This window comes from Nematostella vectensis, chromosome 2 (assembly GCF_932526225.1).
Source record: "Nematostella vectensis chromosome 2, jaNemVect1.1, whole genome shotgun sequence".
Taxonomy (NCBI): domain Eukaryota; kingdom Metazoa; phylum Cnidaria; class Anthozoa; order Actiniaria; family Edwardsiidae; genus Nematostella; species Nematostella vectensis.
The window spans coordinates 10,452,847-10,475,843 of NC_064035.1; the positions used below are offsets into that span (position 1 = coordinate 10,452,847).

General features: G+C 39.0%; 3 protein-coding genes across 6 annotated transcripts; 1 reads left to right on the forward strand and 2 right to left on the reverse strand.

The window, feature by feature from the left end:
- Positions 1 to 2: 2 nt before the first annotated feature.
- On the forward strand, positions 3 to 11,544 carry LOC5521173 (IQ calmodulin-binding motif-containing protein 1). Of its 3 annotated transcripts, XM_032366423.2 has the most exons (14): positions 5 to 210; positions 286 to 378; positions 2,171 to 2,367; positions 2,796 to 2,889; positions 3,310 to 3,409; positions 3,752 to 3,847; positions 3,955 to 4,032; positions 5,382 to 5,490; positions 6,725 to 6,930; positions 7,384 to 7,579; positions 8,279 to 8,398; positions 8,742 to 8,786; positions 9,129 to 9,240; positions 9,985 to 11,544. In XM_032366423.2, exons 1-14 carry the CDS (start codon positions 102 to 104, stop codon positions 10,215 to 10,217), a joined length of 1,788 nt encoding a protein of 595 aa, XP_032222314.2. In that variant the 5' UTR covers positions 5 to 101; the 3' UTR covers positions 10,218 to 11,544. The 3 variants fall into 3 exon arrangements, with proteins under 3 accessions (XP_032222316.2, XP_032222315.2, XP_032222314.2); XM_032366425.2 differs by lacking the exons at positions 9,129 to 9,240; positions 9,985 to 11,544 and adding an exon at positions 8,967 to 9,109 and having other exon boundaries at positions 3 to 210; XM_032366424.2 differs by lacking the exon at positions 286 to 378 and having other exon boundaries at positions 4 to 210.
- LOC5521286 (basic proline-rich protein-like) lies at positions 11,538 to 19,604 on the reverse strand. 2 transcript variants are annotated; one of them, XM_048723208.1, is made up of 7 exons: positions 19,429 to 19,604; positions 19,081 to 19,123; positions 15,085 to 15,303; positions 14,466 to 14,642; positions 13,263 to 14,153; positions 12,687 to 12,800; positions 11,538 to 11,922 (listed from the first exon to the last, which is right to left on the reverse strand). In XM_048723208.1, exons 3-7 carry the CDS (start codon positions 15,254 to 15,256, stop codon positions 11,834 to 11,836), a joined length of 1,443 nt encoding a protein of 480 aa, XP_048579165.1. In that variant the 5' UTR covers positions 15,257 to 15,303; positions 19,081 to 19,123; positions 19,429 to 19,604; the 3' UTR covers positions 11,538 to 11,833. The 2 variants fall into 2 exon arrangements, with proteins under 2 accessions (XP_048579165.1, XP_032222319.2); XM_032366428.2 differs by lacking the exon at positions 19,081 to 19,123.
- A 466-nt stretch (positions 19,605 to 20,070) lies between these two features.
- Positions 20,071 to 22,749, reverse strand: LOC5521172 (10 kDa heat shock protein, mitochondrial). The gene is made up of 5 exons (XM_001640919.3): positions 22,600 to 22,749; positions 21,413 to 21,481; positions 21,135 to 21,227; positions 20,755 to 20,844; positions 20,071 to 20,333 (listed from the first exon to the last, which is right to left on the reverse strand). Exons 1-5 carry the CDS (start codon positions 22,600 to 22,602, stop codon positions 20,280 to 20,282), a joined length of 309 nt encoding a protein of 102 aa, XP_001640969.1. The 5' UTR covers positions 22,603 to 22,749; the 3' UTR covers positions 20,071 to 20,279.
- Positions 22,750 to 22,997: the final 248 nt, after the last annotated feature.

Here is a 22,997-nt window from a genome sequence, read left to right on the forward strand (position 1 = left end):
CGAGATAGATGCTTTGCGGACCTCGATATCAAAACAAAAATGGCGGACGGTTTGAGAAGTGATATGTGCTTCCATCGAGCTTGCTCGTAGATAAAGAAAGGATGGACTTTGAATCACCAGCGGAAGTAAGGCAAAGAGCATTGCACTTGGCAGCGGAGGTAGCAGAAACTGAAGACAGTAATGTTCCTGTGCTATTGTTAGGACTTCGAGGTAAATTTTGTTAATTTTATTGTTGCCAAAATTTTTATCCAAAAAATCACCCAAAAATATTTGTTTATTTGCTAGATATCCTAGAGTGCTCCCCAGTAAAAAGTGAACTTGGGACAATAATTAGGATTGACCTGTGGACCTACGACCTCATCCATGTCACAAACTTAGGTATGACACCTAGACTTCCTATATCAGTAAAGTAATTGTAAATTATTGAGAGCTATAAGTAATCTACAAAACAAAATAAAAAAAGTCTAAATACCAAAAGCCCAAATAGTCGTGTTCGTGAACCAGAAGTATGAATACAATACACCAGACACCCTGAAGAAATCTTATGAAAGACGAATTCCAGTTTTTGTTGTATTTTCAAAAATGTCAGAATCAAAAAGCCCAAACTATCGCGATCTCGTACCAGAACAATGAATACAATACACCAAAAACTGGAAATCGACTCTGCCAAATTTTCGTCTTTAATAAGACTTCTTCAGGGCAGACTGAAGAAGGTGAATTGTAACAAGCTTATTTACATCAGAATAGTGGCGCGAGACGCAAAAGCATTACAACTGACAAAAACACGCATTTTCTAGAATAGCGTGCGCTATGGATAAAAAGAATTTACACATCTCTACTTGGGTTCCTACTACAAAAAAAGTCATCACTATTAAGACCCCGCGGATAGATAGACTTAAGCCGATAAGCCCACTGGCCTTCCCTTTCCCTAAGCTGACCCTCAGAGTTACACTTATCTATAAGTTGTACCATAACATTATTAAGACCTAAATGATTGTCGCAATGAAAATGTTGATAGATAAGGTCATCCTTAACTCTTTCACTAACCGGTAAACTAGGGTGCTTATTTAACCTACTTTTATGATTATTAAAACGGTTAACTAAGCACCCTAGTTTACCGGTTAGTGAAAGAGTTAAGGATGACCTTATCTATCAACATTTTCATTGCGACAATCATTTAGGTCTTAATAATGTTATGGTACAACTTATAGATAAGTGTAACTCTGAGAATCAGCTTAGGGAAAGGGAAGGCCAGTAGGCTTATCGGCTTAAGTCTATCTATCCGAGGGGTCTTAATAGTGATGACTTTTTTTGTAGTAGGAACCCACGTAGAGATGTATCCAAAGCGCGCGCTATTCTAGAAAATTGCGTTTTTGTCAGTTGTAATGCTTTTGCGTCTCGCGCCACTATTCTGATGTAAATAAGCTTGTTACGATTCACCTTCTTCAGTCTGCCCTGAAGAAGTCTTATTAAAGATGAAAATTTGGCAGAGCTGATTTCCAGTTTTTGGCGTATTAAAAAATGTCTATATAGAGCTACTAGCTATCTCTACTGTCTCTGCTCTCCTTTCTCTTATTAAATTGGAGTGGATATTAAATGGGTAATATACTCACTTTATTTTTAAATAGTGGGCCCTTGGTTTTTTTTTTATTATTATTTGTTGGTTATGAAGTGGTAGCTACAATCCTGGATAAAAGTATTGTTATACTTCCCAAATTTGGATGAAAAAAGTAGATCAACATACACAACATTGCTTTTTTGGTGAAAGGGGGAATAAACCTAAGCATGTGTAAAATTTTGATTGTTTGTCTGTGAAAATATGGGTGTCTCAACAAGTTTTGTCTGACATGACAGAAAAACATTACTTAACTTTGAGATAAGTCCATTTCATATCTTATAAGGCCGAAAATTTCTCTAAGTACTTAATGAGTTAAAGCAAACAAAATATCATGCAACTTTTTGTTAAAAGTCATTTAAATCTGGGTATGTCCATTTCTGCCTCACATTGTTTGTGTTTTGATAATCAGTCCGGAAAATACAAGGAACTGATGGCAATTGTAATAAATTGTGTCTTATTTCTCTATCTCAAAATTGCACATTTTCCATGTTTTTCAGTCATGTTGTTTTGTCCAAAATTGTAGATTTTGAACATATTTTTGTTTGGTTGCAGCCTTACGGCAGGACTTCAATGCAATCCAAGGACAGTGGAGTACAGCAGCAAATTTGAGTGTACTTCTGTGTCAGTGCTGTGTTGGATTGGATCTACCTGAAGTAGAAGAATATGAAAGGGCTTTCCTTCCAAGTGTCTTGGAGAGTGTGCTCACAGTTGCATCCAAAATTCATGACATATTTAGCAAAGAAACACTGGTATGGCTCCTTGAAAGGTTGTATTGTTTGGTATATATCTCATAAAAAAAAGGGATGAATCATTTTTACATTTATTCTCAATCACACATGCAATTGTGATGTTTGTTAGAAATTTTGTTTATTTCCAGTAGAAATTTTATCAAAATAAAAGTTCATAGACACAGTTGAAATCAGTATAATGGTTGAAATTACAATACTAATTCTTCTACCTTGTAAATATCAAGACCTAGTATAAGCTTGCTTGCTTAATGAGCCAACTTGTTTGTTGTACTAGACTTTTATGAGAACACACACAGTGAACATTACTTCTTTTAGCCTCCTTTATCTCAACACCTTGCCCCTACCACTGTGATCTGCCTTGCTTTTATGATGACCATCCATGTACTGACTGATAATAGTTGAATGTTGATTTTTCTTTTGTTGTTAAGGATGAAGACCGATCATACTACTTACACCATGTGAAAAACATCTTCAGTTGGTTACAACAGCTCATCTCAGCACATGCACATCTTGCAACTAAATGTAATTGCCCATTTGCCCTCTGGTCCGCTCTCCCTCAGCATGTTGCAGGGCTTGGATTTGTCAGTTCTGTTTTTCTTTTTAATTTTGTTTTTAAACTTCTCAGCCAACATGAATAAAAAGTATGAAAAAAAACACTGAATGTTAATCTGTTATCAACAGATTGACGTTTAGTGTTTTTTTTTTAATCAAAATTTCTGTTAAAAAACAATAACTCCTTTATTGAAAGGATTACAAATTCCAGGGAGTGGAAATATGGTTGGGTTCACTGCTGATTTCCAGATATAGATCCTTTTGAGAACATTCCTTCCAATTGGGGTATGGATTACTCCTGTAACTAATATTAAACAGTCATTAGTTTCCTTTTTCCCATTTTTGCTCTCCTGGATTCAGATATTGATTCTTTAAGTTTTATATTTATAGTTGTGCAGTCTAAGCGGTTACTGCAAATGTTGATGACAGAAGACCCCCAAGTTGGCCTGATAATCATGTCTGTTTTGGAGGATATTTGGAAGTCTAACAGGTTGGGTACCATATTGGGTGCTACGTAGTGTGTATCATCTGTGCCCTGGTGCTATATGCTTCTAAATTATCAGCAAGTCAAGCTGAGTGCCACAGTACAATGGACACATCAGTAATTCAGATAGATAGAAAAAAACATTTGGTCAATCTGAAATATTCACTTCTCTGCTGTAATTACTTAACATTTTGTAATCACTTTATTATGTAGATATGTTTTAATTTACTCACCATTCAGGTCATTTTGTCATTTAAAACCTTGACCTTCATTTGCTGTTGTGTTTTGTGTTACATGAGTTGAGCGTTATGTTAGGGCTTTGACCTATAATATTTTTTTCCTTGATAGGTTTGTGCTAGATGAATTGAGTCCTCCATCCTTACACAGTATTTTGGATGAGATTATCTTCAAGTTATCTGCCTCAGATGACACTTCCATCGGCAGGTATTACAAAGCTGTTATGTTTATTTATTTTTAAAAAAAGGTGCTTTAATCTGTATTTTCCATTTTTGGTGCTAGAATATGGAGATTTTTCCAACTTATTCCCACAGGACATCAACACATCTAGTACTGACAGCTGCAAAGTGTAATCAGTCAGTCGTACAGATTTTACTCTCAAAGAGATACAGGTACACTCAAGCATCTGTTACAGTAGAACTTACAAAAAGGACTAGTTGAGATGTAATATAAAATTATCTATGCAAGGTACATAATTTCATAGGAATTATAGAATAAGGGTTGTGGAAAGCACAAATGTAATAAAAGGTCACAATCTAAAAAAAAGTTCATGTGTTCAATGTAATAAAATTTGGTCTCAAATGTCATGATGTAGGTCACGAGTGTAATTATAATAAAAAATACATTTGTGACCTACCAATCACAAAAAGGCCGGGGCCGGATAGGGGCCCACGCTTTGCATATTTACCATGGAAACAGGAAGGCATTTTGTGGTAATGATGGCTATCTGGCGGATAAAATAGCATTACACAAAGCATGGTTAGAAGGCTAGATAACCATTCACTGAATAGCAATCATAACTACTAAATGGCTTCCTGTTTTCATGGTGCGCTGTTTTTCCTTCAAACAAAATGGCGACCGTTGACGTAGCTACAAAAAGTGCCAGAAAACAAACAATTTATTGAGGCAAAGGGCACGACGGCACGTTATTCATGAAACAATCAAAGGGGAAAGGGTTTAGCTTCCTTCTGTCTTTGGGGAGTCACATTTCTCTACAATACAACATGCAATATAGATTGTTTCCAATCATGCCAGAGCTGTATGTTAGTTCGTAGTTCATTGTAAATTTACCAACTGTAAAATTCGTCATTTGCATATGTTTAAACTTTCACTGTGTCTAAAATTAATCTAAATTTATACAATAAATTTGAAAGCAAATCTTGTTTTTTATTCGGTGGATAAGATTTTATCTGACCTAAATCACCCAGATATCTTTATCTGCTGGATAGCTTTATTCTGGCTTTGTGCAACCAAATCATGCCACTTGAATAAGTTTTATCCGCTGGATAAGGATTTAACTGGTGGATAAGACTAATCCAAGCTATGCGCAACTGGTCCCTGTATATTACAGTTGTAACCTTTTATTACATGTGCTTTCTACAGGGTACTTGAAAATCAGTCCTTTATAAGTGCTAGAGTGAAGTTTAGGCAAGTTGTTATGTCTGTTGGTTTATCAGGATATTGGTTTGTAGTTTTTACATAATTACTGTGATAGTGGGTTTATTGCATTCTCCATGTTATGTAGCCATAAACGCCACCCTGGTTGCCCCAGTGGTGTAATGTTGTACCACAACATGTTATGTTCTAGTTATCATAACTGATGGCTTATATTATTAGCTCTGTTGGGCTGACTGCAGAATTACCTAAGGGGTGTAAAGGCGTGGCAATATGTTATTTACTATCACCATGATTATTGGTTTATATTATTCACCTTGTTGTGTTGACATGGTTATTACCCCAGGGGTGTCAAAGCTTACCTTAGCAAATGGCGAGGCCGAGGTTTTGACAGTGATGTCAAGCACTTGATTGGTTTGCTAGAGGCAGGGACTGCTGCTCAGGCTGAACAAATGGTATGTCTGGAATGCTGAACAAATGGTATGTCTGGAAGGCTGAACAAATGGTATGTCTGGAAGGCTGAACAAATGGTATGTCTGGAAGGCTGAACAAATGGTATGTCTGGAAGGCTGAACAAATGGTATGTCTTGAAGGCTGAACAAATGGTTTGTCTGGAAGGCTGAACAAATGGTATGTCTGGAAGGCTGAACAAATGGTATGTCTTGAAGGCTGAGCAAATGGTATGTCTGGAAGGCTGAACAAATGGTATGTCTGGAAGACAGAACAAATGGTATGTCTGGAAGGCTGAGCAAATGGTATGTCTGGAAGGCTGAACAAATGGTATGTCTGGAAGACAGAACAAATGGTTTTCTGGAAGGCTGAACAAATGGTATGTCTGGAAGTCTGAACAAATGGTATGTCTGGAATGCTGAACAAATGGTATGTCTGGAATGCTGAACAAATGGTATGTCTGGAATGCTGAACAAATGGTATGTCTGGAAGTCTGAACAAATGGTATGCCTGGAAGGCTGATTTTTGCTGCTTCTTGCTGTTTCTTTTTTCTTTTATATTGCTATTTTTTGTTTGTTTCTTTTTTTTACTCGCTTGCTGCATTTGTGCTGTGTTGTGTGAAATCTACTGGGAAAAAAGTACATTACATGACTAGTACTTACTGTAACTAGAAAACCTCATGGATTAATTTAGGTACTAGGCACTTGCATGTCGAAAAAGAAAATATTAAAAAAAACTTTAATATACAAAAAAAAAACTATGTAAAAATACAGAGGAAGTGCGAATAAGTATTGAATATTGATTTGCAAATTTGCAATTAGTTTTAGAAGGTCGTGTATATTTTTCTGACATAATTTTATGGCAATATCTTTTTAGGACTAACTTTTGAGATAGTTGGCTCGACGCTACTCCCCGGGTGCCCGAGGATGTGTGATTTTAATATTTTGCTTAACTTCCCCACTAAAAGAATTGCTAATTGAGATTGGTATAAGCATCATGATTGACAAGGACTATCACATGATGGGTATAGTTTGGGATATCTTTTTCTTCTTGCAGGGATACTGCAAGAATACGTTTTTATTTACCTTTTTCCCTGCCGAAGAAAAAAATCTCGACCAAATTTTAGATACTTTTATGTCATTTTGCTACTCACATATGCAAAGAAATGATTGAGCAAATCTTTGAATGTCATACCACTAAAGTGACCTTCCTACTTCGTGTGTCTCCTTTTTTTATTAGAAATTTTCCTCTGCTGCCACCACTATTCAGTCTGGTTTCCGTGGCTACAAGACGCGGAAACAGTTGGAGCTTGCTAAGGCTGGCATGACTAAATTGCAACGACTATTTCGGCAAAAGCGTGATTTAAAAATCAGAGAGGCAGAAAGAGTTAAGGAGGAAGAAAACAGAAAGCATCTAGCCGGGCAGAAGCGAATACAAGAATTCAGGTAAGATCAAGGTGAAGAAATAATATAGCAGCAGAGCTTCCATGCAGCACCACTTAATATAGAAAAATAACAGAACTAAGCGGTTCGGTTTTGTATAGTAGTTGTATGCCAGAACAAAATTAAATGCTTGCTCGCTCGCCTTCATCCCACCACACACTCGTCGTACTCAAAACGAGTCGTTTTCCACCGCTTTGATTGTCTTGCTTCAGACAAGAGAGTTTTTTTTTTCTCAGAAAACAGCTCAAACTTCCAAAATCCATATTTAAGGAACAAAAGTTGCAAAAAACAACACAGAAGTGACGGGCTTATTAACAAGTTGCACCGAAAAAAATAGCGTCGTTTATAAGACCCGTCTCTGAAGACCTCCCGTAAGAGAAGCGAATGCTTACCACTAGACTATCTAACCACCTGCGTTTTGAGTGGCCCCAGGGTACTAACCTCCTCCCCCAACAGGTGCTCAATGAAAAAACAGCTTAAGCTCCTAGAGACTGTACCTGCTCGAGAAGTAAACAAACACATGCAGGAAAACCAGATCGCCGCAGCTACAACGATACAAGCCGCTTACCGCGGCATGCGCTGTAGAAGACAGGCCCAGCACGTGCGGACACACCTACTGAGGGTCCGTGCGGCTATACGAATACAACGACAGGTAAATACACCGTACCATAAGGGGTATAAAGGAGAGAGGCCAAAAATCATCATCTATTGAGAGTACGTGCGGCTATACGAATACAACGACAGGTAAATACACCGTATCATAAGGGGTATGCGCTAAAAGCCAAACATCATCATCTATTGAGAGTCCGTGCGGCTTTACGAATATACGAATACAACGACAGGTAAATACACCGTATCATAAGGGGTATGCGCTAAAAGCCAAACATCATCATCTATTGAGAGTCCGTGCGGCTTTACGAATATACGAATACAACGACAGGTAAATACACCGTATCATAAGGGGTACGCGCTAAAGGCCAAACATCATCATCTACTGAGTCTCCGTGCGGCTATACGAATACAACGACAGGTAAATACACCGTACATAACGGACACGGCTTACCAAGAAGCTGTACAAGCTTGCAAACATAAGAAATAAGGCTAGACAAGGAGTTACCGGTTACAACGACAGGTTACACCATCCAATAAATAAACAGGCGTAGCCAACTAAGGTATGCGCTATAGGAGAGAGGCCAAACAACAACATCACCATTCTACCGAGGGCTTCCGCTCACGCAGCTTTACGATTCGGATACAACGCATATTTACTTAGACTCATTGATACGTGTATTCTCGAATGCATCATCATTTGGATAAGGTGTGTATTAAGATTATTCTATTTCCTGTGCAGTTCCGTCGGTACCGTAAGGGGAAGGAGGATAAGCCACCGCACCCCTTCCTGTCTGGTCTGACTGATGCCCGCAGAGTGGAGCTTCAAGAGATCATCGTGCAACGTAGAGAGAGGTTCCCGGTAAGATAATCTGGTCATGACTCGCTCTCTTTAAAGCTGCATGTCGTTTTATCCTTCAACCTTCTGTTCTGAACAAAAAAGCCCAGCGTCCTTAATAGAACGGGATAATTTTTACTGGTAGAGACTTAACTAAGGGTTTGGATGGCAGGTTTAGGATACGCCCCAAAAGTGATTTTAAGGCTAAGTAGATATGGTCAAATCCTATGCTCTGCAAACACTAATTTAGATTACGAATAATTCGATACCGAATCTCAAATCCCACGCGAAAACCGGCCACGCAGCTGCTTGATAACATTAAGTCACTTTATAGTGCTAATGAGTAATATCTTGTCTTCTAACCTAGCCGAAGCACAGGACCCCCGTGGAGCTGAAAGAGTTGCACGAGAAGGTCAGTAAAACACTCACTGGAAAACCCATGAGTCTAAATGGGCAAACACGTGGCACGTTGCTATTTACAGGCACAAGAGGCCCGTAAGTACTTATTCGCCCCTGCAGACGCATCGAGTCACCTAAACAAGCGATAAAGGCGTGTATTTTTCTTCTGTCCACTCACATGGTGTTCTGTTAGGTCAGATCAAGGCGCATGTTCTGTGTGGGCGAGTTTTTTGTCTAGTCACGTGATGAATGTGGCGGAGGCGCATTTCCTGTGTAGGCGTGATGGTTACAGGAAAGGCACGTGTTTGTCTTGTCACGTGACTGGTCACGTGATCATCTATGTGATGACTTACAGGCACACAGTCTCCTGTCCAGTCACGTGATGGTTGCAATGAAGGCGCGACGAGATGAGCAGAGAAGGGATGCGTTGATGGCCCGGCTAGAGATGGACTCGGACCACCTCCTAGGTAAACACATCAACCGCTTAAACACACTTACAGCGACGTTCGAGTGAACGACTGTTCGAGATATCTGGATTCAAGTCTTTCCGCTATTAGGCTGTAAACGCAATGATATAGCCCGCAAGAGTTTAGATACGTTTTGACTTCTTTTATCGTCGTCAAAAAATCATATAGCGCCTAAGAGTTGATAACTGTTTTGCCCGGGAGGAAGATAGTGCAGAAAAGTAGACGGGGGTGAACGTCACATCTTATAGGGTTTAAAAATTTCGACCAACTGATTCTGCTATCTCTTACTTAAACCCTTGCACCTCTCTAACCTTGTTCTCTCTAATCAATGGTTGATTGGTGGATGTGACCTCCAGGCAGAATTTCTGTTGACCACGCCAAAAAGTGCCATCCCTTAGGGTTAAAATCGATTTTGCCGATGATCACCCCCATCTGTTTTTATCGGACTCTCCCCGGGAAGTTTAACCTTCATCTTCCGCCGTCAAAGCAATGCATACATCACCAAGGCCATGCACAAACATCGTATTTTCTAGGAGCGGTATTCAATGCAAATGCTCAGATGAAGATAAAACAATGCACCTGGTTCATTTGTATTTATTTGCATTGAATCTGCTCGTGGATAATACGACATTCGAACTTAGCCAAAGTGTTGACCATTGTTTTGCCTTCTACTTCTGCCGTCGAAGCAATGCATCATGGGTAGGTTGAGTTGGGCCTTTAAATAATTTTTCTCACTTTTCCTAGCTGCCCCTGGGCTGGAAGCGGCAAAGACTGAAGTGATTGACAGCTACACATCCCAGTCGGCTCCGGTCATTACCAAGGCCAAGATGGAACACAGCGCAAAGTTACGATACTACAAGTTACCCTGGTGGAAAAAATTGAATGACGAAGAATTGCTACAGTCAGAGAGGACGTCGCAGAGAACTACTAACAATATACAGAGGGAATGTGAAACCGATCCAGTCCTACAGTTTTGATATATAATTTCAGATAGCGCTGTATAGAATTTTAAACAATGGACATACAATCAGGGGCAGATCCAGAAGTTCAAAAAACGGAGGACCCCTTTTTGGTTCACCCCAAATTATCTGCCGATTTCATTATTTTTTACGCTGTGTCTACTTGCACGGCTTCCGGTAAAGGAAGTTTTCTCGATTTTAAGCCTAAATAAGAAGTTTCTGGCTTTAAAACACTTCCACGATTACTTAGAACAGCCAAGCGACGATTTTTAGCCTGAAAAGCTATGCAACAAGCGGCCCGCAAATACTCGGCAAAGTATGAACGAAGCGTGGATCATGCATCGTTCATTGTGCCGAGCATTCGCATGTCGCCTTTAGCGAATTTTTTCAAGCTCGAAGCCATCGCTTGACGGTTCTAAATAACGGTGGGAGGTTTTTAAAGTCAAAACTTTTCATTTTGGTTTAATGGCAAAAAAAAGGGAAGTGCATCTACTTTTTTTTCTCCCTGCACAGCTGTTTTGGCGAAAACGAGGTGTCGGACTCCAGGCTTCATTCATACTGTGCCGAGCATTTGCGGGTCACTCAATGCACAGCTTTTCAAGCTAAAAAAACATCTCTTGGCTTTTCTTAATAATCGTGGAAGTGTTTTAAAGCCAGAAACTTGTTACTTAGGCTAAAAATCGAGAAAATGGGAGACAGCCGTGCAGCTAGTTTTTTCCCTCCTTTACCGGAAGCCGTGCAAGTAGACACAACGTATTTTTTAAGCTGTCAGAGCATCAACATGGCCCAACTAGTCACTAGGTTTTACATATTCCAAGACTAGGGAGAGGAATAGGTAGAAGCTGATTCCAAATATGGTTGCACTTGGAGAATCAATGCATCATAGTAATCGGCAGAGCGTCATGGGTATCAAAATACATTTTGGCTTCCATCCGTCTATTCATTGACCTGTTTTTATTGGACTACTTAGATAGCCTCCAATCAAACCATTTCACAGCAATAGGTTGACCAATCAGAAGGTACCCATGCAAATTCAAAACTTGATTGACAGAAGTGATAAGTGGTTTACCATTTTGGAAATCTTGAATGAATGAATGAATCGTTTATTATCCACTTAAGCGAGAATTCTCTGGACAATCAAAATTGCCAGTTTTGCATAAGGTGTGGCTTTCTTGATTATGTGTTTGTAAATATTTACATGACTCTCAGAGACCAGTATTTTGCAATTTATATGTTACTCATGAAACACTAAAGGCTATGACACACATTTTTAAGTGTGACCATATTTGAAATAGGTGTATAACAACTATGATCCTTCATATACATAGTAAAGAGACATTTGTAATTTGTTGTATTTATTTAACTTCATGAGTATTTACTGGCTGGTAAAACATTCACCAGACCTATTTTATAATCACAGCAATATAAAACATACAAACTTCACAAAAACCTAATTATTTGCAGTAATTAGGCCAAAATAGAGGCTACTCACTGCCTTTGGTCACCTATATCGATCTCTTTCAAGATGAAATACTCTCTTCAGGATAATCAATACCATGTAGGTGACACTAAAATATTCCCTCCCATCATTTCTTATCAAATTCATAAACAAATCTACAACCAAATTGTCATTGCTATTGTCGTGGTGGAGGGGGCGGTGGCCCTCTCGAGGGTGGTACGGGTGGCGGTGCTCCTCTGGATGATGAAGCAGGCCTTGGGTTACCTAAACATAACAACCAATTTACAATAAGACTTTGTACATTAATTTTACTATTATACATAAGGCCTGGTTGAGTAAAATCCATGAAAGAAAGCAAAAACATCAGACCATACATCAGTTTGCCTAGCTAGCTAAGGTAAAATATGAGTGCACTTGCAGAGGTCATGCAAATTGAATTAACAGTATTAACAAATAGTTGAAGGTTTTAGAATGTGCATGTGGTTTTTGAATGCTACAATTTATGGCTGTAGTGCCACACCCCCTACCCCACCCCTCCACACACATCCAAAAGCTACGTCAATGTCTGTTAAAGAAATTGATGAGATTTATAACGAAAAAGAACTTAAAGCCGCATTGTCCACAGTTTACTTCGATTACGTAAGAATCTCCGATGGTTTTTAACGGAAAACACGAAAAATATTTCAAAATATAGAAAGCAGTGTGTCTATTGGAAGTTTCTTTGAGGATGTGACTGCTAATTTAGAGCGGATGGCCTGTTAAATATTTCAGATTCGAATAGATTCTTTTGTCTTCTAACGGTTGAGGTTTCCGTCGGACCTCCATAAGTAAACTGGTGACAATGCGGCTTTAAGCTCAAAACACATGTACAAGCAAAGCAGCAGAGATTGAGGAATTTTCGATTGAAATTTCAATAATCTGGGTGCTGGTTGAATCAAATAGCATCAGTGTCCTCCCCAGGGCAACAACTTGTTTGTCATGCAGCCGCCCTGATGGGGTAGATCTATCCCTTTTCCAACACTACTTACCTCTGTTTGCCTTCTGTTGGTTTTTACTAGGATATGTTTTAGGTGTATCTTGGTAAGGCTCGGGCGGTGGAAGCTCATTTAAGGTTCTAAAATTGAATCTGCACTCAAAAGAATCTATAGAACAAATATAGTTAGTTCATCTAAAAGTTGTTTCTCTGGGTCCGGATCTTTGAAAGCAGGTTAATGCTAACCCAGATTCTTATCCAATCAAATGTCCCAATATGGTAGCCATAGTTGGGTTAGTGATAACCAGTTTCCTAGGAACCAGGCCCTGGAGGGAATGGTAAGAAGACAATACAATTGCTTTGTGAATTAGTCTAACAGCTTTTTCTTTGTTTTGTGCTTTCCAATAAGTTGGTGACTCAGCATGAAAAGTTGATGGCTCTAATTTCTAATTGGCTTTCTTAAAAAGCTTATTTTGCCTTTTTGCAGCTGATCTAGTGACCCAAAATCTTGTTTCATCTAGCATGTAACGCAGATGAGTTGGTACTGAAGCTGTATTTCCAAGAATCAATAATTACTTGTAGTTTTTTGGGCATGTCTCTTAAAGAGAAACAGCCTCAGAAGTAAACTTACTTTTGGAGTCCATAATATTATTAGATACTGGTCCATTAGTAAAGCTTGGCTTGTCCATTGCAGGTGGCGGCGGAGGTGGGGGATTTATCTTGCCAGAGGGTGGCCTTCTACCTGGCGGAGGTGGTGGGGGTCCACCTAATGGTTGTGGTGCCCTTCCTGGTGGTGGAGGAGGAGCTGACCTTGTCGAGGTTGGCGGCTTCGATATTGGAGGTGGCGGAGGGGCTATCTGACCTCTTAGTGGAGGGGGTGGTAATGGTACCTGGTCTCTACTAGGGGGAGGCGGTGGTGGAGTTGCATTCAATGGTGGGGGCGGGGCAGGAGCTTGGTCTCTACTTGGTGGCAGAGGTGGTCCTTGTGTCGTAAATGAATTCGAGGGCGGCCCTCTTGTCGGGGGAGGAGGTGGGTTAGAACTTCCTCTTTTTGGCGGGGGAGGAGCATTTTTTGGTGGTGGTGGTTCTCCTCCAGAAGTTGGACCCCGCATTGGGGGTGGTGGCCTGTTTTCCCCAGGTGGTGGAGCTGGCAGTGGTCTTGAAGAACCAGTCGGCGGCGGTGCGAGAGAACGCTGAGAAGGCCCTCTGCCAGGAGGGGGTGGTGGTGGCCCGGAGGAACGCTCTGGAGGTGGTGGCGCACTCCCATGTCTGCTATGTGGAGGGGGTGGTGGACCATTTGTTGATGTTCTCGAATTTCCAAAAGTGGGTTTGTTGCCAGAAGGAGGAGGAGGTTTCCCCATTGGGGGCGGAGGGGGGAATGACCCCTGAGAAGGTTTTTTTGCAAGCTGACCACCTCTATCAGGAGGGGGTGGTGCACCGAATGGTGGCGGAGGAGATGAGTTTTTTGGAGGTGGCGCTGTAGTTCGGAACCCTGGGGGCTTCAGTGCTGGTCCTCGTGGTCCTATAAAAATTGAATTGATATATTTTCAATTTAATACATTCAATTTACAGTTGTAGTGGGTATTAGCAGGTAACAATCTTCTGTTGGGCTTACACGACAGATGAAAAAAATTAAAATGAGAATCTTAGACAGGAAAAAAAGATAGAAAATCTATTAAACATTCTAAGGTGTGGTAGCAGAAAGGCTTTGTTCAGTCAAAAGTTATGTGTAGGATATTTTAGAGGTTATAGTATTTTCAGTTTCTTTCATGTATTTTAGTTTGGCCTTATGTCCAAATCATATCCTAAATCCTATATTCAATTACGCCCTCACCTGCACCAGCAGCTTTCCTCTCCCCTGCAGGGCGAAGTTTGGGCATGCCTCCAGCAAAAAGACCCCCAAGACCTCCACCACCCATGCTGCCACCTCCCCCGCCACTAAAGCCACCACCGCCACCAGTACTGCTACTGCTGCTGCTGAGGTTTCCGCCACTACTAGATTTCTTTTCATCTACAATAAATAAAACATTATGTTACAAGATGAACTTTTTTTCAAGCAGTTAAATGACAACTACAAACTCATGAAAGATCAGTGAATAGTGGTAAGTTTTTATCAACCTTTGAATAACCTTTCACTTATAGAAACCAAATGAAAAGAAACCCATATAAAGTTTCAAATATATTTTTTTCTCAATTAGTTTAACTGAAATAATCTACATAAAAAATGACTTGATCCAGGCATGCAATTCCACAGCCTTTTTACTGAACGTTGAGAAAAAATATCTTAAATTATTTACTTGCGTGAACACCCATTTTTTTTCTAGACCCAGAAGGTTTTTGGTTAAACAAGTTTTTTATGGTATCTGGGCTGCAGGATATATTTTCTTGTTTCAAAAAGCTCTACAGGAAAATTTATTTGTTAAAAAAAAATAACAAAAAGATATCATACTTACTGGCTACTACAGGTGCACTCCTATCATTTGTCACTGTCTTCTTTAATCTTGCACCTTTGTGTATATCACTGAGAAGGGCTCCCCTGTTCTTAGAAGATGGAGGAGGCTTGACTGGTCCTGATGGGGCAGAGGGAGGTGGAGGGGGACCCGGTGGGGGTGGGGGTGGTGGCATATTTGCACTGTTGGACTAGCACAAATAAGTGCTCCTGTTATTCACACCTGGAATGTATAACAATTTCTGTTACCTATATCTGTCGGAAAAAAGTTTAAAAAGTATAGTCTGGGGGTAGTTGGTGAGTTTGCAAAATCAAAGGATTTTTATGCAAGCTCCTTTTGGTCAAGCGCGATATAAATTTAAGCTTATAGTGTATGGTGTGAAGTCCATATAACCTTTCAGAATTGTTAGATTTGGTCCATTCTTGTTTTTTTCATCTTCCACATTGTATGTATAGTTACTATAAAACATGTGAATAATTCAAATTTGCAATACTGAGGTACTTTTGTAAACCTCCAAAAAATAGGCTGTGAACTGGAAGGCCTGGATCCCGTCATTTGTGATGTTGATTGAAATGTCAATCAAATTACACTAGCAAATATAAACCTGCGCTACACTAGTCCCTGCCTTCATGTCTTCTTAGTTGTCATACCAATACAAAACTTTACGTCAATATTTTTTGGTATTGCCGTCTTAGAAAGGATTAATGCCATCTTCCATAAAATGAAGTGTAGATGAGTTTAATCAAGATATCTGTATCTGTATTCCGTCAATTTTCATTCCCCAGTTTGGGCTATTTTAACAATTGATTAAAAAGACACAGTGTGGAGAAACCTGTTAGGACTGATATGCCTGAAACGAAGCTTAGCTGAATGCTTATATTGCTCCTATTGGAAATCCAACTCAGCAAACACAGATCAAGTCACAAATAGATACCTTTATTGCGCTCCGTCAGGTCCCATTTTACAGCAATCAGTCAAAATAATCAATGCTTGAACCTCCATTAGAAGCGAGTCACCATGTTTAGCCTATTTTGCATGCCTGCACTGCATCATGGGAGTCTCTTGGCATTGACAGAGAGGCAGGCAGGCAGGCAGGCAGGCAGGCAGGCAGGCAGGCAGGCAGGCAGGCAGGCAGGCAATCTCCTCCCCCATAATTATAACAGTTTTTTGATAAGTCTCTTTGCCCCGAAGCCAAACAAAACATTTCCAGGTCCAAGGAACCCAGAATAAGCCTGAAAACAATTTTTGAATAATGTTGGGTACCAAAGATGGCCCACATTGGAGAGTATGAGGCCATTCACTAGAAAATTCCTTCCTCACTTGGTGAAGCCCAGACAAGGAATTATCCCTTTGAATCAACCTCAGATTGCAAACATCCATTAGCACAGCATTAATTATGCCTAAATAGACTTTATGATGTCCTAAGGCACTCTCCAGATGTGAAAAAGCTGTAATTTTTAAGCAAATTACAAGCAAAACTGTTGTAAGCAACAGGCTGTAACAACAGGCACTGCAGTGCATTGTTGGAAACTTCAAGGCATACCGTCTTGGGTCAGCGGTAGCTTAGCTTAACTGGTAGTGTTGGACTTGAAAAAGAGGGGGAGGTTTCTGTTTTCAGTCTGTTTTCCTTACAATTTTGCTCAAAAGTACCCAGGAGTGAAAGGGTTAATTTATATAGTTTACTAACAGAGATTTTTTTTTTTTAAATTAAACCTATAGTCAAGGTGTATAGTCAATTCAGCACAAAAGGGAATACAGACATAGAGTGCATTAGAGCTAAATAAGTTAATTTGAAAATGCAAACATACAGTTACAGTATTTCCTTGAAGCAAGTACAGTAATATAATTCAACATACTTTTTAGGGGCCATAGGCCGTGCGCAGAGCTACATAGGTATAGAAATTGGTCATAAACTAGGCGACTCAAAAATTGTGGTCAATGACGTCATGTCACATGCTGTCAGCTGGCTGTACCACTCACGTGACCATGCGACCAGGAACTCGTTTCTCATAACACCTGAGAATTCTCGGGCCCAAAAAATTTTTTAAAAGCTGGTAAATTCCTATAAAATTAATGGTATCTCAATGTGTTGAAACATCATCAAACATCGTATTTTACCACAAAAATTCATGTGAAGTATGGTTCTCTTTTTAGATGTATAGATTTTGATCCTTTGAAATTTTAAGAAAGTTCTTGGGAACTCGGAGTCACCTGAGACTTCCCGGGTAACTTTTTGGCTTCAGCAAAACTTCTAAAAAAGCCCTATAAAGAGTGATTATTGTTCTAAAACATGAAAGTGGTTCTCAAAAAGAAAAAAAACATGTGAAAATTTGAGCAAAAATGCAAAATAAAGTTTTCGGGACCGGGAATTCTCTGGTGTTTCGAGAAACGAGCCCCAGGCCAGCTAATTAATTGATCGCTCTAAACCAATGAGAGACTAGTTCCAGCAAGAACTGGGGAAAGACAAGGGGGAATTAAGCCTATTCTGTTTTTCGACGTAAAACGAATAACTGAATGCATGATTGTTGAAACGAATTAACAAGAAAAAGTGTTTAATTGAGAAAATGCAACTGATTAGCCAGTCAAATGGCCGTATGAAAATGAGAATTTGACAGATATGTCTGTCTAAGGAACTGCTTTTTGCTTTTGCATGCTTGGAATATTATCAGCTCGACTTCTTTAGCTGTCACGGTGGCTGACGCAACATAAAATCGTGCAAGGGGAATTTGTGCATCATCAGTCAACCTTTTAACATTAAAAAATATAATTCTTCTGGATAAAACCGTTTCCCAGGTAAATAGTAAATCGCAGATTCAGATGTCGAAATAGATGAACCACAGAACGATGAAGTAAATTTTGCTTGGAATTTGAAGCCAGCTTTTCAAACAGTTTTCTGTGCACTTGCTGACGTGCACTGGAATAACGCCATGAGCACGCGCTGTTTAAAGTTTTTTTTAATTGTCTTTTGCGATTTGCGTAGGATTAGAAATCATTTTATAAAAGAAATATAACATTATTTTTGTGCCTTCGTTGAGTTTTGAAAACCCTGGTGTTTGTTAGGGGAATATTCGATCAGATGTTGTTATTATGGATCTCTTTTTTATCCTCAAAAGAAATTCTAGTCTAGAAACTCTATAGATTCTCCATATAAAAATATGGTAATAAGACTGGTTCCGCTTTTAGCCAGTGCCTAAATCTATATATTATTACTATGAGTGGGGTTATCATCTTTTGTAATTGTTATATTGGGTTTGCAACCTTTCATGTGAAATTTCAAACAACCTTTCAATAAAAAAAATTATAGCAAGCTTACATCCCCCAAGGCTTCTGTGTAACAGTGCTATTTAGAATTATGCAAATGAAACTAAGCAAAATGTGTTAATAAAGTTAAATATAAATTCGTTAACAACAATGCTACTCATATGTCAAATCTAACGTAACTACTTTGATCAATATTAAGATATAACCCAATTTTTGAGCAGAAATAGGAACTTTAAAAATAACATGCCAAACACTAAATAAATGTATAAAATCTGAAGCGATCCATACAAGAGCAAAACGAAATATTCCTAGACCTCGAGCCTCAGCTATGGCTTCTTAGTTATAGCAATTAACTGAGGTTTGGTCTTTCTGTATCCTTTTCAAGATTGAGATATTGCGATGATAAAGGCCGTTTACATCAAAGTTGCATGGGTGACATTTCATTCCAAGGGAAACAAAACTCGTAGCGACATGTTTTTTCATAGAATATAGTTATTAGTTTCAACTGGATCAGTAAAAAGAGCAATTTAAAATTGTTCTCGACTTTCCATGAATAAGGGATGATTCAGCAGCCAAATATACTGCAACTTCGGTTTAGAACATACAGTAGCTTTGGTTATTCCCAAACAAAACCTATGTTACAAGTTGCAAACCTCACATGCTTCGCAATTCAGAAGGTTATAGAGTTCACAGACATCACCCGCTCATACAAAGATACTTCCTCTTGAAAAGACTTACATTCAAACTAAAATAAACTTATCGTGAACTCTCTTGAACCAGTCTAGAAAGCAGGAAAATCAAAGTTAACAATATTGCGCCTAAAGTTGTCAATATTCTTTAATGAAATCAGTACAAGTACGACTTCTTCAGCAAGACAGGACGTAATGGATAATACATTAACACATCGATCGATGACAAAGTGTCTATAATAAGCCTATGAAATGACTACAAATTAGCTAGATTCCTGTGTAAATAATAAGACATAAAGGCAAATCCTAGTAAACTTTTACCTATTCGAAATGCTAGATTCTAAGTCGGAAGTTCCGCTTTCGCTAAGAGTACAGAGCAGTATTGAGTAAAACATACCTTTAAACTTAGCCCTTACATAAAGCAGACCTCATTTCTTGTGCAGTCGTTATTTCTACTATGATTGTGTATTCCGATCTTGTATACGAGAGCCGGGAATTCTGAAAGTTTTGGTCCTCTCCTAGGCAAGATGGCCGCGACTTCGATCAAACCTTCGTGTCGTCATCCACCCCTACTGTGACGTATTTCCTTCTAACCAGGCTCCGCGCGGCTCCCCTGTTAGCTCTGTTGTCTCAATCCACTTCCTACTATTCCAAATTTGAGAGTTCTGTATACATTTCCATGGCGTTTAAAAAATCCATAAACTATTCGTAAGATAGTGGGCTTCAATAAGTGGATCTAGAGTCAATCTGAGCAGGTGTTTTTTCATTTATAGAAGCCAAAACCTATGTAAATGTCATTTTTCAAAGGACTCCCTTGTTTCAGAAAACAACCGAATTAATCTCAAAGGAATAATTTCAAAGCTATCTCTTGAAACAATTTCTAAACCTAAATATATGAGTAGAAGCATGTAACCATGATTCGTTCAGCATGTATGTGTATGTAGATGTAAGGGGACTAACTCAAACCCTTTTGATGACCCCCTATAAAAAAATCTGGTAACCTGTTAGTGGTCGAGGGTACTACAGTAATAAACACCAATAGCATTTACTAGAAGTTTTATTTATTCACAGTTTTACAAAGGACCAGTACAAGCACTGCTACTTGGTACAACTGAACTTAACCTGAAAATGTTATTATTACAAAGCCAATGGGCACGGATGAAGCATTTTGATGGACCTGACAATGTAACAAACAAATACTAGGGAGCTGCTCAGTTATCAATCAAGTTTCAGACAATGGATCTTGAGCTAGCTGCTTTCAAATTTACCTAGCAAATCACCATCTCTGTAGATATGGTATTCCTGAGGATGCAATGGTAGCATTATTAGTATGATGGCAGCCCTTTGAAAAACCTGTTGAAAGGGTAGAGGTGGGTGCAAGGAGGCATGTACCACACTTGGCCATCAAAACATGGTATTTTCTTATGGGAGAACTGCTACATTTTTTTACATTTTTTCATAATTTAAATGTCTGCCTGAACACCCCTGCCCTTCTTAGCAAATCTTAGCATGTACCTGTCTACTGGAATAGGATTTAGTTCAGATGTTTTCTAATACAGTATCAGTTACTGTAGCCATCTACCTTAGTGAGTGCTTTTTAAGTTGATGGAGATAAGTGTTATAGTTTAATGCACCCTTATTACAAGTTTGCTTATGTAGAAGTGACAGATCTTATATTTGCACCCAGTCCCCCAGTATTTCATATTATATGAAGGCTCAATACCTTGTCGTCAACATTGATCTTTGTGCCACCATACTCAGGTAATAACACCTTATCTCCAACATTTACACTCATTGGAACATGCTTGCCATCCTAAAAATGTTTAAAATAATACATTTTCTTTATAATCAATCTTTTGAGGGTTTGGTTGTGTCAAAAAATACCAAAGAAGGCTTTCTACTTGTGTTGAATGGCGAGATAATGCCAGTTCGAATCTGGTATATATATCACACATACCAATGTTTATCTTTTTTTAAACATTGATTTAAAATGCAAACAGTGATGACCTAATTGACAAAATTTGATATCAACTACTTGGAAGTTGTTTTATTGCATTAGTCCTGAAGTGCAATAATGCACAAGAGTGACTTGGTGTACAGTACCTTATCTCTAGCTCCTGGGCCAATGGCTACTACTGTTCCTTCCAAGACTTTTGATTGGCCTTTCTCTGGAAGAAGCACACCTCCTTTGGTTTTCTTAAAGAAAATAAAAATCAAACCTGTAAAGGGAGTTTTAGCGACCATCTTACACAATTCAACAGTTAACGTCTGATAAAGATAAATAATACATTTGACATGCCTTAAAACATCATTCAGCTTGCATTCAATGACATGTACTGTAGGGCCTTTACATGCTAGTAATAAATTTATATCACACCTACCACTTCTGGGAGGAACTTTTCCACAACAATCCTGTCGAACAGTGGTACAAACCTCCTGAGTGCACCTGCCTGAAATTACAATGTCAAGGGTCATTTTAGTATTTAAGCCTGTCACCCAATTTAGCCAAAATATTGTTACTTCCAGTGTATTCTTAAAGATTTGAAATTACTTTTTAAATGGGATTGCCTAAAATTCTAGTAACTGTAGTTAATGTTTTTTCAAGATGTTACATAACAGGTTTGACATATCAGTTATTTTCCAAGCCTGAAGCAGAGCATTTTGTTTTTTTTCATTTGATGTTTTGGAGAATAGGTAACTATGCCTGCCTCAATAGGACATTCCAGTTATAAGCATGAGTGTGCGCACTAGACATGGAAGCCTACTTCAACTACTCTCATGCAGCATGCACTTTGTTTGGTACAACCTTAAAAAGATGCGCGCTGCATTTTGGTAGTATTGCCCATCCAAAGTTTGTTAAACCAATCTTTTCTCTCCCCCTACTCCACAAAATTGAAGCAGAGCCGTAGCAAGTGGTTGAGCACTGGGGGCATGTCCCCCCCCCCCCCCCAAAAAAAAATAAAAATAAATAAATAAAAGACAATAATAATAATCATAAGGAAATGACCAGTAAGGGCGTGGCTATGTATGGTGTATGTTTCTGTATTGTGCCCCCCCCCCCCCCTCCCAATAAGGCCTGCTACGGCACTGTCAAGCAATTCTGGCTCCATAACCAAACATATTATTTTCCTTTTATTTCATCTAAGTAAGATTTGGACTTTTCCATCACTTAATTTCTGCTTGATCCTTACCACATAACATCTCATTTTCAAGTAAAAACTGGGCCTAAAATAAGCTGTCTGTCATGTTGATTTTAAATTCGCGTTTTGTACAAACATAGTCAAAAAGGAGCGACATGTGCTTAAAGATACACAGTTTAATTTGTACTGCACAATAAACCTAACACTTTAGCTAACCTTTTCCATTCGACTGAAAAGCAGGCTTTAATTTTATTTGAATTGAAAGTCACTGACCAAGGAGGAAAGATGGCTTCCCCTTTGCCGACAATGAGGTAGCTAATATCTTCAGATTTCTCAGACAGTAACATTTTTACAACTGTAAGCTATGCACATCTATAAGTTTACTTTCAACAGGGGTCGTGAGAATGGGGAAAAACTGTGATTCTTACCATTATTTCTGCACGCTTATTTCTAGTCTGCTTCGTCGTTCGACGTTCCTTCACACGTGGACCAGTTACGCAGGCTCTTTGCAAGCTTACAGAAGATTGGAGTTGTACTCACGAGGGGAGGGGTAAAGTGACAATGTTTTTAAGACCTCGTAAAGGGTTTATGGTGTGATTTTAGAACAAAACAAAAAACCCTTTTAGAACAAAATATTACTTAGATAATCCTAAGGTTACTTTTGTTTCAATAGACTGGGATAAAAGTCAAATGTCACGAGAGTTCAAGTTAATAGCGGTGTCCCCACCCTAAGAGATTGTATTTTGCCTAAAAGAGACATGCGTGAAAATATTACAAAACATTTTAGTACCTCCGACGCGATTGGTCAAAACCTCCCTAAATTTAC

Excerpts from the sequence above, each read along its gene's own strand:
- LOC5521173 (XM_032366423.2), top strand. The coding sequence starts at position 102 with ATGGACTTTGAATCACCAGCGGAAGTAAGGCAAAGAGCATTGCACTTG. Across the intron at positions 8,787-9,128 it reads TGAAAGAGTTGCACGAGAAG|GCACACAGTCTCCTGTCCAG; the intron begins GTCAGTAAAACA and ends GATGACTTACAG. Across the intron at positions 9,241-9,984 it reads GGACTCGGACCACCTCCTAG|CTGCCCCTGGGCTGGAAGCG; the intron begins GTAAACACATCA and ends CACTTTTCCTAG.
- LOC5521172 (XM_001640919.3), bottom strand. Across the intron at positions 21,228-21,412 it reads AAAAGTTCCTCCCAGAAGTG|AAAACCAAAGGAGGTGTGCT; the intron begins GTAGGTGTGATA and ends ATTTTCTTTAAG. Across the intron at positions 20,334-20,754 it reads AGATCAATGTTGACGACAAG|GAATACCATATCTACAGAGA; the intron begins GTATTGAGCCTT and ends TTGCATCCTCAG.
- LOC5521286 (XM_032366428.2), bottom strand. The coding sequence starts at position 15,256 with ATGCCACCACCCCCACCCCCACCGGGTCCCCCTCCACCTCCCTCTGCC. Across the intron at positions 14,154-14,465 it reads GAGGAAAGCTGCTGGTGCAG|GACCACGAGGACCAGCACTG; the intron begins GTGAGGGCGTAA and ends CAATTTTTATAG. Across the intron at positions 11,923-12,686 it reads CCAACAGAAGGCAAACAGAG|GTAACCCAAGGCCTGCTTCA; the intron begins GTAAGTAGTGTT and ends TGTTATGTTTAG.